Below are 13856 nucleotides of genomic sequence, written 5' to 3'. Positions count from 1 at the left end.
CACGGAGTCCCCTTGGAGCCCCGCCCCTGCCCGGCCGCGCCTCCTTGGGCGGGGGGAGCGCGCGGTGCAGGCGGGAGAGGGCGGCCATGGCGGGGCCCAGCGACCCCGGCGTCCCCGCCGCCCGCTGGAAACGCCACATCGTGCGGCAGCTTCGACAGCGAGACCGAACGCAAAAGGCCCTCTTCCTGGAGCTGGTGCCGGCCTGTGAGTGCAGTGCGTCCCGGGGCCGTCGAGGGCATAGGGCTCCGGCGCGGGGAAGCATTTGTCTGGCCCCTCCGTCTGTGACCCAAGTGCCCCGACGCCTTTTCGCCTCCGAAGCCTGGGGCTTGCTGGACTCGCTGTCTCTTACGCGCTATCTCCGACTAGCCAGCGTTCCTGCCCTTTCCCGTCCAGGCTCTGCTCAGAGCCCCCTCCGGGACGGAGCTCCCTCCTAGTGCCCCTGCTATTGCTCGCCCCTCTGGGCCTGGCTCTGCCTTCCAGCGGCTGGGCTTCCTGTGCACGGCTTCATAAGCGAATGTTGGATTTTTAGGGTCTTTTAGACTTACCCTTCTTGGGCCGTCCCCGGGGTAGAGCCTGGTCAGTCCATTTGGTCCCCATAAGCACAGTGAAAGATCTCGGGGCTGTCCGGAGCAGCTACTTTTAAACTCTGAATCTCTAGGGAGGCAGTTCAGAGTCTGAGGCTCTGCCACTGATAGGTGATCCTGGCTCAGGTTTTTGGAGCATCTCTGTGCCCAACCAACCCCAGCCTGAGGGAGAAGCAGGGGGATTCAGGCTGCGGAGGGAGGTGGCTGAGCCTGGGGAAGTCAGATTCTCATAGTGTTTCTGCGGAGCTGGTCAGGAAGGGGTATGGCAGTTCGAGCCAGGATGAACAGGTGTGCACCTGTGTGTAGCACCTCTGGTCATCTGAGATTGTATGTTTGGGGGTTAAAAGTCTAATCACAGTCCCTCCAGCTCCATCACTGGTCCTAATCTTGGCTGCTGCTTAACCATCTCCCCACAGCCCCACAACTGAATTTGTTGCTCTTGTCCTGGGAGATTTCTTTGCAGCCTTCTGGGCTGCAGGTCCTCTCCGTTCAGGTATATGAGGCCAGCCCCCTGCCTCTAGGCAGCCTCACTTCTCCACTGCTCTGATGGACAATGGAACAGTCCAATTTGAGGGAGTCACCCCCATCCCCTGGGAGCTGCAAATCTGTGGGACTGGAGTGATCCTGGAGGGCTGAACTCAGAGACACTGGAAGTCCAGTCTTCTCTGTGGTCTTGGGCAGGTCATACCCCTAAGCCTCCTATTTCTCACTCATAAACTGGACAAAATGGCATCTTCTTTAGATTTGCTGGGGGTGAGGGTGGGGCAGAGCAATTCCCTGAGGGTTGGGGTGGGGTTTTGTGTGAGAACAAGGCCAGCAACCTAGGTGACCGACCTAGGTGACCTAGGTGACTGGTAGCGGACAGGAATAGGGAAAGGAGCTGAGGAGTTAGGCCTGGGCTTACCATCTCTACCCTACCTGGGCCTGGTGAGAAAAGAGGAAGTGACCATGGGTGGGGGTGGAGAGGCTGTATTCCAGGGTCTGTAGCAGAAACTACCAAACTCAAGGACTTTCTGTTCTGGCCTTGGGGAAGCCTTACACCAACCCTGGGGAAGTCAGGGTTGTTTTTTAGCCCAGAAAGAGCCCCTGGAAGGGAAGTATCTTGCCAAAGACCACAGGCTAGTGGAGCTCAGTTTGTTTCATCGCTCTCTGGGGACAGGCCCCGCCCTGGGCATCAACCCCTGGCCCCTTCCTTCCCTTGAGAACCTCAGCAGGCAGTACCCAGCCATCTCCTTCCCCTGCAGTGGTTGTCCTTCTGTGTCCCTGGGAGAGCAAGTGTTCTCCTGGGAGGGCCTGGGGGCTATGCTCTTAGAGGGTGTGCAAGGGCTGGAGGTCCTGATGGAGCTGCACAGACACCCCTCAGGCAAGGGCAGAGCCCAGCCTGCCAGTAGCTCCCCATTCTGCATCCCTCGGCTCCTGCAGCCCTCCCAGCCAGAGAGGTAACTTGTATGCCTAGAGTCTCCTGGAAAGAGTCTGTCTGTGCTCCAGGCTCACCTTTTTGCACCCACAGATAACCGTCTCCTAGAGAAAGCGGAGCTGCTGGCCCAGTTCTCAGAGAAGCTGCAGCCAGAGCCCACCGATGTCACTCGGGCTCTCCACCAGGGCGGCTGGTGAGTGTTTGTATTTGTGGTCACAATGGGCTTCCTGTGCCTGGGCCCTGCCCCCAGTGGCTATGCGGGGTTCATTCTCTCCCAGGCACCTCATTGGCCCTTGGCTGCTGCCCAGGGGAGGGGGAGGCAGGCTCTCCAGCCTTCCCCCCGGGCCAGCTGCTCAGAATGTCCGTCTCTCTGCATTTGTCCTCCCACGCCCACACACCTCTGTCTTTTTCTGTTTGCCACCTGATGCCTACAGAAAGGGCACAATGCCACCTATTCCAAAGAGGGAGCGAAGATGAGAACCAGGAATGGGTTGGGGCTCAGAGTTGGGAGGTGCTTCTTGAGGGGGGTCCTGGCCTGGGAACTCCAGGCCTGGGGGAATCCAAGAGCAGACGTTCCCGGGCAGCTCTAGTTTCTGGAGACTTGCTCTTTCCTGTACTGACTTTCTGGCTCCCACCTTCCTCAGGAAAAAGTTCACGGCTCTGGTTTCAGACTGTTCGTGTGTATTCTCTGGCTGAATGGAGGGACAATGAACACCGCTCTCTGATTGGTTGACAGGGAGGAGGAGTCAGAGCCTGACTCAGACGGAGTCCCATCACCAGCAGCTCTGAGGGTGAAGTGGCAAGAGGAAGAGGAGGGGCTCCGGCTGCTGTGTGGAGAGGTAGGCTGGGCAGGGGGCTGAGAGAGAATGGGGTGGGCCCAGGATCCAGGACTCTGGGGCTGGGACATGTCATCCAAGGGAGTCAGCAAGTGAGGGAGATTCCAAAGTCCAGTGCCTTCAGGCCAGACAGGGGTCAGAGTGCTCTCTAGCTTGGCCCTGGCAGCCCAGGATGAAGTGGGCTCCAACAGCAGCGGGAGGAAGTGCAGTGAGAGCTCAGGGAGGGGTGTGTGAGGGATGCAGGAAACAGGCAGCCTCTGTTCCCCCTTCTGGATGGTCCAGCCTGCTCTGCTCACCACTTGCCCTGCAAACCTCAGGGCCCAGTACCAGCTGACACTCAATACACATTTGCAGACCAAAAGTAAGGTGGTCCATCTCCATGGCAGGGTGTGCTCGCTCCACCTGCCACTGCTTCCCCCCGCCCCTGCACCATGGTGTCTCTTGGCTTCTGGTTCACCACACTCTCCTGGTTTTCCTCTCACTTATGTAGCTGTTACTTCTGAACTTCCTTCTCTGGCTACTTTCCCTCCTTTTTAACTCCCTCCCTTAAGATGTGGGTGTTCTTTGGAGCTTGGGTGGGTTAACTGACTCCTAAGGACTTTCTGTTTGCTAACTCCCAGACCCATCTCTAGCTCAGCCTTCTCTTATGAGCTCCAGACTCTCTTGCTCAGCTGCTTTTTGGACTTCACGCCTAAAATCAGACTAACCATCGCCCCTGTGATTATATGGCCAACACCACGTTGAGAACGCTGGGCTAAGCATTACTTCAGCTAATCCTCTGCAACTTTATATTTCAGAGGAAATGAAAGCTTAGAGAGCTGGAGCCAGGATTTGAACTCTCTCCCGCACAAATCCCCTTTCTGTGATCTCCATTCATTCTTTCAACAAATATTTATTGACAGTCACTATATCCAAGGCATAGGCAATGCAGCAGTAAACAGGACCTGGCCCCATGGAGCTTCCAGTCCACTGGAGGAGGCTGAGGGGCCAGTAATCACCTACCTAGTTACCACATGCCAAGTCCCTTGCTCAACTAATGTGTATTTGGGGCTATGAACCTAGTGGTAGCCTCTCCCTCAGAGCCCCTGTTGTAGTTGCAACTCTACGTTTGAGAGGTGATTCTCAAAATCTGAGCCCCCTTCTGGGCTGTGAGAACCCCGAGAACTGGGATGCCTTTGGTTTGCCTCCATTGTATCCCTGGGGCCTGTCTCCACAGTCCATGCTACTGAATATTTGTAGACTAGGTGATAAATGAGATAGATCATCCCCCCCTCCACTGGTAGTCACCAGGCTGGAAACCCAGGGACACCTCTAACCCCTAGCAGCCTTCCATCCTGAGCTAGTCACCAGCTCATGGATCCTGCCTCCAAATCCATCAACTTCCATTTTTTGTGCCCTGTCTGCCTGGTCCAAGTTACTCTCATTCCTTGCTGGACCACTCCTCTTTTGGCACCCCCATCCATTCTCCATTCTCTACTCAGAGTGATTTTTTTTTTTTTTTTTTTTTTGGCTGTACGCGGGCCTCTCACTATTGTGGCCTCTCCCGTTGTGGAGCACAGGCTCCAGACGCGCAGGCTCAGCGGCCATGGCTCACGGGCCCAGCCGCTCCGCGGCATGTGGGATCCTCCCGGACCGGGGCACGAACCCGTATCCCCTGCATCCACTGCGCCACCAGGGAAGCCCAGAAGCCCAGAGTAATATATTTTAATAATAAAAATGATCTCCAGGGCTTCCCTGGTGGCGCAGTGGTTGAGAGTCCGCCTGCCGATGCAGGGGATATGGGTTCGTGCCCCGGACCCACTGACCCCTCAGTTCTGTGGTTTCCGCAGCTCTTGGCTCTCGGATGAAGGACTGTTCAGTGGGGCGGGGGACAGATGAGATGACGCTCACCCCCACTCTGGGGCTGGGGGCAGCTCTGGTATTCAGTCTGGGCCTGGCGCTCCCACAGTCCATTCCTGTTAGCCTGTGTGCCTCTGCTCAGAGCTCCTTCTTGCTCTCTGGTATCTACGCTTGGGTAGGCCAGGGCTTGGAGAGGTGGGGAAAAGAACACACATCCCTTGAACCCTTCCTATACCCCAGCGCTTTACTTGGAGCATGTTAGGTGGCCTGGGTTCAGATCTCAGTTCTGCTGTGTGACTTTGGGCAAGACACTGAACCTCTCTGTGTCAATGTCCTCATGTGTAAAATGGGGGAGAATGGCAGTTCCTACCGGATTAAAAGAGTTAATACTGTAGAGTGCTCGGAATAAGACCTAGCACACTTAAGTGCTATAGAACCAATCATCATTATTTGAGATACTGTTCCTTATAGTAATTCCGTGTTACCCAGTGAGGTAAGCACAACCATTCCCACTGGACAGGTGAAGAAACAGAGCTGGTTTAGAGCAGTTAAATGACTACCCCGGGTCACAGAGAATATAAGTGGCACTGCCAGAATTGAAACTCGGGTGTTAGGCTTCAGAGCCTAAGGCCCTTCCGTTGATCCCTGAAACAGCAGTGCATTCCTGTGCTTGGTGCAACGCCTGTCTGCACCTCAGCTTTCTCTTGAGCTAGGGGGCGGGTGAGAGGAGAGGCAGACCCCGTCCTACTAGCCTCTCGGCCAGAGAGGGGCTGGAGGCCCTGCCCAGAGGCACCCATGCCTACCTGTCCGGCCCCTCCGCCGCTGCAGATGGCCTGCCAGGTGGTGGAGAAGAGCGCAGCCCTGGGCACCCTGGAGTCACAGCTGGGGGAGCGGCAAAGCAGGTGAGGCGCGGGCGGTGCGAGAGGGGTCCCCCCCCGCGCACCTTGGGGAGGCTTGGGGCCATCACTGCCAGGGGGAGGGGACAGGGTCACCCCGCGGGTCTCCGGAAGGGCCCGACAGCTTTCCCACGTCCTCAAACGTCCCCCAGGCCTGTGGCTGGTCGCAGAGGCCAGGAACTGCAGGACTGCGAAGGCTTGGTCGGAGACGTGGCTTAGCCGGCCGGCTGGCCGCGTGGCCAGGGGCAAGTTTGTCCCAGCTCCAAGACTGGTTCCCCAGGGCGGTGATGGAGGTTCTCCGCGTTCTCCAGGCTGGCAGCTCTGGAGGCCCGCGTGGCGCAGCTGCAGGAGGCGCGGGAGAAGGAGGAGGGACAGGTGGATGCGCGGCGCGCGCTGAACGCGGCACAGCGGGCGGCCTATGAGGCGCTGCGCGTGCACGTCGGGCACCAGGAGGCGGCTCTGCGCAGGCTCGAGGAGGAGGCACGCGACCTGCTGGATCGGCTGGTGCGGCGCAAAGCGCGCGCCGCAGCCGAGCGCAACCTGCGCAACGAGCGCCGCGAGAGGTGAGAGCGCTGGGCCCGCCCTTCGGGGACGTGAGTGGTGGCGTGGCCTGCCGGGGAGGGGCCGGCCCCGCCTTCCGGGCACGGGAGCGACCCGACTCTCAGGAGGTTTTTCTGTCCCAGGGCCAAACAGGCGCGGGTGTCCCAGGAGCTGAAGAAGGCAGCCAAGCGGACAGTGAGCATAAGCGAGTAAGAATGAGGATGCGCCTGAGACCTGCCTGCCGAGGCTCTGCCGCGGGCTCTGCCCCGTGGCCGCTACAGTTCTACCCCGCCCCCACCTGCTTGCGGCCACCGGTGCACCTTACTGCAAGTGTGCACAGCCGCGGTGCCGAGGCCCCCAGGCAGAACGAGCCCAGGACTCGTGCAGACACGTGTGGTCGTAGGAGCCAGCACCTGTGCCTGCCACACGTGCGTCCACAGGGACACCCTCATCTCTGGGTCTGCACATCCTCACCGTGGCGCGGAGGGGCTGGCCTGGTCCCTTAGCCATTCTGAGCTTAATTCTCTCCCCCAGGAGCCCAGACACATTAGGCGATGGGATCAGAGAGGAAGCAGACACTCTGGCTCTGGCAGCTGAGCCAGCGTTCCTGGAGAGTGAGGCTGGTGAGAAATGGAAGAGGCCCTTCAGGTGAGCACTGTCCCACAGCTCTGAGCTGGGTCCCATCCCAGAGTCTTCCTCTAGGACCTTGGGCCAGCTCTTGGGTTGAGAGGGGGCTTGAGAAGAGACTGGGGTACAGCTTGGACCCCAGGACAGATCTGACCTCCAGTGCCTGGAGCCACTTAGGGTCAGTGCCGCCTCCGGGACCCCAACCTTTGTCCTCACCCCCTTTTTCTCCTTACCAGGACCAGAGCTGTGGGGGTGGGATGTCAGGCTGGTGAAAGGGTGTGACCAGGAGGGAACCTGTTGGCAAGGTCCAGGGTTCAGCTGTCACAAGCATGTGTGTGCATACACAGGGACGTCAGAGCATATGTGTGTACAAGCTTAGGTAAGCGTACCTGAATGCCTGTGAAGCATGTGTAGATGGGAGCTCATATGGGTGGGACCTGATTGAGGCTTCAGTCCTTGGATGCCCCTCACCCCCAGTCTGCCCCGTCTGTCTTGATTTGCCTGGCATTGAGACTGCCCTCCCCGCATTCCCCAGCCTGTAAGCTCTCCTCCAGTCCTTTCATTTTTTAAAATTTTTAAAATATTTATTTTTGGCTGCATTGGGTGTTCGTTGCTGCGCGCGGGTTTTCTCTAGTTGCGGCGAGTGGGGGCTACTCTTCGTTGCGGTGCGTGGGCTTCTCATTGCGGTGGCTTCTCTTGTTGCGGAGCACAGGCTCCAGGCGCGCGGGCTTCAGTAGTTGTGGCACGCAGGCTCAGTAGTTGTGGCTCACGAGCTCTAGAGCGCAGGCTCGGTAGTTGTGGCACACGGGCTTAGTTGCTCTGCGGCATGTGGGATCTTCCCAGACCAGGGCTTGAACCCATGTCCCCTGCATTGGCAGGTGGATTCTTAACCACTGCACCACCAGGGAAGCCCCTGCAGCCTTCTCTTGCAGGTCGCTGGTGTCCAGGCCTCAGGGTAGTGAAGGAACCCTGGGGAGGGGCATGAGATGCAGTCCCCAAAGCCTTAGCCCTGGCGGGCCAGGTCATCTCAGGACACATGATCTCCTGGGTATTTTTGGGATCTAGGTTTCCCAGCCCCTGCTCCCAGCCTTGTGCTTTCTCAGCCTGGGGGCACCTTCACCCCCTTCCATAGGCCCCAGCTCAGCCTCCCATGAAATTTTGTTGGGGGGCACTTGGGTGGTGAGGCAGGTCTTAACCATCATGGTGAAACTGGGAGACTTCATTCCAAATCCCTCCCTTCCTCCATCTTCCTGGGACTCCTCTGGGTCATCGTGCTCTCCTGGCCTTGGAGGAGCAAAGTTCTTGTCCAGGCTCAAGAGTGTAGGGATGAATGACTGCTGTCTGCACAGCCACCGGCCAGTCCCTTAGCACATCTCTCTCAATTCTGCCCCAGGTCTGCCTCCGCCACCTCCCTGACGTTGTCCCGCTGTGTGGATGTGGTGAAGGGGCTTCTGGAGTAAGTGTGTGTGTGCACCAACATGTGTGTGAAGGTGCTGGGCCCCTTGGATGCGTGTGTCAGGCTCCTGGAGCCCAGGCTTGGGCTGTGTATGTGTCTCAGTGTGTCCTTCCGTATGTTGCCCAGCACTCTGTGTGTGAGTCTCTGCTGAGTCCCAGAGGCAGGAGCTGGGTGCATGGCCTCATTCCCAGCCCCTGCCTGGCTATCTTCCAGGCTCTGGCCCTCATCCTGGGTCATCACAGGGGACCAAAAGCTCCAGCCTGAGGCCAGAAAGGAGCTACTACTCATTTGGGAAATGGAGGTTCAGAAATGTCAGGGATTCGTTCAGGGTCACAGTGCCAAGCAGTGGCCAGGCCAGGACTGAAACCCTGCTCCGAGGTTTCTCTGCATCCACCACCAACCCTGCCCTGCCTGTGTGCCTGTCTTGGTGCCCCTACTGTCTCCACATTGACTCCTGGGTCAGAGGCTGGTGGGGACCGTGCCTGCTGCACCTCCTGGCCATGTTCTGCTGCCTTCCGTGTCTGCTTCCTGTTGTTGCTGCTTCAGGAGAGCTCGAGGCTCCCGTGTCAGAGGCCTTGCTGAATGCCCTCCTGACCCCCTCCTGCAGTTTCAAGAAGAGGAGAGGCCACTCAGTTGGGGGAGCCCCTGAGCAGCGATACCAGAGCATCCCTGTGTGTGTGGCCGCCCGACTTCCTACCCGAGCTCAGGATGTGCTGGTAAGGAGGAGCTGGGCCAAGTGCATGGGGTACGATATGGGAGTGCAGGTCCCGGGAGTGGTCCAAGGAGGCTGGGGAAGCAAGGATGGGCCCCTCACTGGGAGCAGGAGTTTTCCTCCCACAGCTTGTGGTGGGAGCCCTTCGGCATTTTATAATGAGGGAGAGACAGGAGGCCGGGAGACCAGGAGGCCAGGTAGTGGAGTATTGGGAACATGGCGGGAGGCTGCTGCAGGGGTCCAGTCAGAGGTGATGAGCCCTGGTGGGGCTGAGTTTGAAACTCAGTGTTCGAACAGAGACCTGATGTGTGCAAGAATGCGTGACAGAGAGCTGTGCGCGTGAGCAAAGAGGTGTGTGTGGCAAGGACCAGGGGCACCGACCTCCCCTTTTCCCCACAGGATGCCCACCTCTCCGAGGTCAATGCTGTTCGTTTTGGCCCCAGTAGCAGCCTCCTGGCCACTGGAGGGGCTGACCGCCTCATCCTCCTCTGGAATGTCGTGGGAGGTGAGGGTCCCTGCCCACAGGCCAGCCTCACCTTCAGCTTGCTCCTTGGTGGGAAGGGTCTTGAGTCTTTGCGTTTCCTCACCTGGGACATTCTTGTGGGCAGCGGCAAGAGTTCTGGGCTCACTGCTCCTAAGAAGGGCAGAGCCTCCCACTTCCTGAAGTCGAGGCCTGCGGGGTGGGGAGGGCTGAGCTCAGATGGTCCCTGTTGGGGTGGTGGAGGCACCATGTCACGAGGTTCTACAGGGACAGGCCCTTGAGGAGCAGGTCCCTTGGGCCCCCCCACCAGGCCACCTCCTCTTCTAGTGCCACTGAGCCCTCAGAACTCAGTCGTGAGGCAGATGTTAGCTATCTACTCTGTGTTCTGTAGCGGGGGGTGTACTGGGGAGTGAGAGCTGGCTCCCAGAGGCTTCCTGGAGGAGGTGAGTCTCCAGCTGGCCTGGCTCTGGCTTGCCGTGTGACCTAGGGACAGTCCCTTCTCTCTGGTCTTTTCCAGACATCCGCGAGATGACCTGCAGCCCCCCGGGGCCCTCTGCTGGCAGTTCAGGAAGGTGCAGCCTCCAGCTAGACCCCCCACCCACCCCCCAACCCTGGCCGCTCCCCCAAGAACAGGCCCAGCACTTCTGTTCTCTAATTTAGGAGAGATTCATCTTCCCACTCACAGTCCAGGCTCCTCTGTTTCGTGAGATTAGTGACTTCACTTCACTTGTCCCTTCTCCTGGTCCCCCCAGGGCGCCTGGAGGCCAACCAGACCCTTGAAGGAGCTGGCGGCAGCATCACCAGTGTGGACTTTGACCCCTCGGTGAGAGGACCTGGGGGGCATAGGATGTCCCTCCCCCAGTTTCCACACTGGGCAGGTGGGGGCTTTGGGGCCTGAGGGAACATCACGGGTATCCTAGAGCTCCTACACAATCCTCCTCCCTGGGCCTCGATTCTCCCCTGCCTACCTGGGTGACCTGGGCTGGGGGAAGCTCTGAGGCAGCCCTGACCCTAGCTCTCTGGCCTGCAGTTGCCTCTGGCCAGGCCCAGGTTCAGGACCTATCCTTTCCCCTCCTATCTCCCCAGGGCTCCCAGGTACTGGCAGCTACTTACAATAAGGCCGCCCAGCTTTGGAAGGTTGGGGAGGCACAGTCCAAGGTGAGGCCTGACTGGGGAGGCAGCCTGGGGGTCAGGGGTCATGCCTTGGGCCTGGAGGGGTTTGTTATGGGGTCTTGGCCATACCCTTGATGCATATCTGGGATGGTGGCAGGAGACACTATCTGGACACACAGACAAGGTAACAGCTGCCAAATTCAAGCTAACGATGCATCAGGCGGTGACCGGGAGCCGGGACCGGACAGTGAAGGAGTGGGACCTCGGCCGAGCCTACTGTGAGGCCCAACCCTCCCCTTTCCCAACGGCCAGGACCCTGCCAGGCTATGGGGGACCTCAGCCTGCTCTCTGGGAGTGGCTTCAAGATTTACAGGCATTTGGGATGAAACCTCCCAAGGCCCCTCTTCTGTCCCCCCATCGATGATGCTTTCCCTGGTTTCTAGGTGACCTCAGGCTTTGGGCTGGGAAACAGGGGACCTGGGTTATAGTTTTGGGAGGACACCTTACCTCTGGGGCTTCTGGGCCTCAGCTTCTCCATACATCCAGTGGGTTGGCTCCTGATAACCCTTCTCTGAGGCTGGGGCTCTACTCCTTGGTCCCTAGGTTCCAGGACCATCAATGTCCTTTCCTACTGTAACGATGTGGTGTGTGGGGACCATGTCATCATTAGTGGTCACAATGACCAGAAGATCCGCTTCTGGGACAGCAGGTGATAGGCGCAGGCTGTGGGTAGTGGAGGTGGGGGCAGGGCTTCTGTATTCTCTTCCTTTTTCTAGCCATGGAGCTGCTGAGGGTACCTTGGGGAAGCGAGGCTCTGGTGGCCTCTGTGCTGGGCTCGGCCCCTTGAAGGCTCAGCTGCCCTTGGAGACCTGTCTCCTTCTTATTGGCCCTCGGTCCAACCAAGGGACCCTGCCTGTGTCTTGCCAACCAAGATGGAGAATCTCTTTTTTCCCATATAATCACCACTTTTTAGTCAAAAGGAACAAAAGTTATATTGTTTTCTGAGCCTAAGAGCCCAGCATTAGGCTTGAATGGTTTATAAAAGCCAGTGCTGGAACCAGTGCCAGAGCCAGTGCCAGGCCTGCCTCAGGCTGCTTCTTACTCATCTGCAGAGATTGCCTTTTGAAACCCTTTGCACTCTCTTTCACATATTTAAAGACAGACTTGCATTGCTTCCCCGCCCCCACCCCCAGCACTTATTTTAGTGACCCAAGGGTTTAGTAAGTTCCTGATGGAAGGGGCTGGCTGCAGGGGGAGGTTAGTTGTCAGCCTTGGCCTTAGTGGCCTGAGACCAGGGGGGGCCTCTGGACTTCGTTAGTCTGTCAGGAGCACCTTGTCAGGGTGGCTGCTGCTCATCCTCGCCTTTGTCCCTGCTCCTCAGGGGACCCCGCTGCACCCAGGTCATCCCTGTGCAGGGCCGGGTCACCTCCCTGAGCCTCAGCCACGACCAGCTGCATCTGCTCAGCTGTTCCCGAGACGACACGCTCAAGGTCATCGACCTGCGTGTCAGCAACGTCCGCCAGGTGTTCAGGTACCTGCTTTGTGCCCACTGATCCTGTGGCTTTGGCTGTGGCAGCCGGGCCTTGTCCCCTGTAAAAGGCCCGTCAGCGGGGGGCCCTCCCTGGAGGCCCCTCTGGATCAGGGCCTGGTGAGGTGGCCAAGCCCTTGCCGGAGAGAGGAAGCTCCGTAAGTTCCTGGCTGAGCCACCTCCATCCTGACCCGACCCTGTCTGTTCTCAGGGCTGATGGCTTCAGGTGCGGTTCTGACTGGACCAAAGCTGTGTTCAGGTGTGTCCATGAGAGCACAGCACCCATGCCTGAGTGTGTCCCATCTGTCTGTGTCTGTGTCCTTACCTCTAATCTCCTCTCTCTGGCTGTGCTGTGGCCCCTGCAGCCCAGACAGAAGCTACGCACTGGCAGGTTCCTGGGATGGAGCTCTTTACATCTGGGATGTAGACACTGGGAAACTGGAGAGTAGCCTTCGGGGACCCCATTGGTGAGCACGGCCACTGCCCACCCACCTGCCCACCCCAGCCCCAGTACCCCACCCCCGGCCCTGCCCCAGTCCTGCTAAGCTGATTCCAGGTCCTGACATGCTGGGCATCCTGGAACCCCCAGCCCTTGTCCCGTACCTTCCATTCCCTGCCCCCCAACCTGAGCCCTTCATAGTTCACAAGGTGTCTTCCCATGTGCACCTGGGTCTGCTCTCACCACAGCCCTCTGAGCCCATTTTACAGGTGAGGAGATGGGCTCAGAGAGGGCTTCAAAATGCCCAGGTCCAGTAATGAGGGGCAGAGCCCAGCAGTGGACGCCCCTTGAAGCCTGCCTCTCCCTCTCCTCAGCGCTGCCGTCAATGCCGTGGCCTGGTGCTACTCTGGGAGCCACGTGGTGAGCGTGGACCAAGCCAGGAAGGTTGTGCTCTGGCACTAGTGCCACGACTCCCCTGCCTGAGCTGGAGCTCTAGTCCAAAGCCTGAAGCTGGAGGACAGCTTCCCACTGCCCCAGAGGCTCCAGGGCCAGTAGGGGTGCAGGGAAGGGGGTGGCATTTAGTGGGTAAGAAGGCCTGGCAGGACCTGGCCTGTTTGTTTAAAAACAAAGTGTGGGTTGGGGGGGATTACTGTATTGTTTTTTTATCTCTGGCAAAAGTGGAAAAAAATTACATTTAAACTGGCGTCTGCTTGCCTCTTTGCAGCATTCAGGGAACAGGGAAGCCTTTGGGTGGAGGCTCAGGGAGACCCAGGCTGGGCTCCCTTTCCTCCCCTCCCCGCACAGAGCTGGGCAGAGCTGGCCCGCCTTCTGTGCTGACAGCATGAAGAAAGGCCCAGAGGCAGCAAAGGACAGTGGCTTTTGGAGCAGTGGAAATTTCATCCTCGGTCTAAGCTGGTCCTGGTCCTTGGGCCCTTCTGTTTCAGACACCCAGAGTAGACCGAGGCTGAGGAGGGGCCGTGTGAATTCTGAGGAGGGAGCAGGGGAGACAGCCGAGAGGGGCCCTGTGGAAAGGATCCTGAAAAACCAGAGTGATGTCAAGTACTCGGTACAACAGGCCTGCCTTTAGACCGGGGCCGCATTCTTGCCCCAGAGGCAGACCCCTTGTGTGGCGGGGAGGACATCTGTGGGCTGGGCCTGGGCCTCGCTTACATCAGCATCAGATTTAAGCCACACAACAAGCATCTGGAGTACATGGCAGACCCAATAGGGTAGAACCTGGGCACTCCCATTCCCTTCCCCAACCTGGGGCGTGGAGGAGGGTCAGTGGGACGGCCATTGCCAGTCACCAGGTGTTGAAGGGGACTTCTGTCCCTGAGTGATAGGGGCTGACCTCTGGGGGTCCGCGCAGTTGAGATTCAAGGCTTTAC

General features: G+C 58.6%; 1 protein-coding gene across 4 annotated transcripts; it reads left to right on the top strand.

Annotated features, from left to right (window-relative positions):
• The first annotated feature begins 35 nt into the window (after nt 1–35).
• On the top strand, nt 36–13171 carry ATG16L2 (autophagy related 16 like 2). Of its 4 annotated transcripts, XM_033862357.2 has the most exons (19): nt 37–204; nt 2095–2194; nt 2738–2840; nt 5505–5578; nt 5884–6135; nt 6256–6321; nt 6647–6760; nt 8133–8195; nt 8803–8911; nt 9307–9412; nt 10141–10211; nt 10475–10546; nt 10659–10779; nt 11105–11210; nt 11883–12032; nt 12241–12288; nt 12395–12496; nt 12717–12737; nt 12843–13171. In XM_033862357.2, the coding sequence occupies exons 1-19, from the start codon at nt 87–89 to the stop codon at nt 12928–12930; spliced, it is 1884 nt and encodes a 627-aa protein (XP_033718248.1). In that variant the 5' UTR covers nt 37–86; the 3' UTR covers nt 12931–13171. The 4 variants fall into 4 exon arrangements, with proteins under 4 accessions (XP_073664621.1, XP_033718248.1, XP_073664620.1 ...); XM_073808520.1 differs by lacking the exon at nt 12717–12737 and having other exon boundaries at nt 36–204; nt 6238–6321; nt 12777–13171; XM_073808519.1 differs by lacking the exon at nt 12717–12737 and having other exon boundaries at nt 6238–6321.
• Nucleotides 13172–13856: the final 685 nt, after the last annotated feature.

Source organism: Tursiops truncatus, chromosome 8 (assembly GCF_011762595.2).
Source record: "Tursiops truncatus isolate mTurTru1 chromosome 8, mTurTru1.mat.Y, whole genome shotgun sequence".
Classification (NCBI taxonomy): domain Eukaryota; kingdom Metazoa; phylum Chordata; class Mammalia; order Artiodactyla; family Delphinidae; genus Tursiops; species Tursiops truncatus.
The sequence above is the reverse complement of the archived record's forward strand: the minus strand, read 5'-3'. Positions and strand labels throughout refer to the sequence as shown.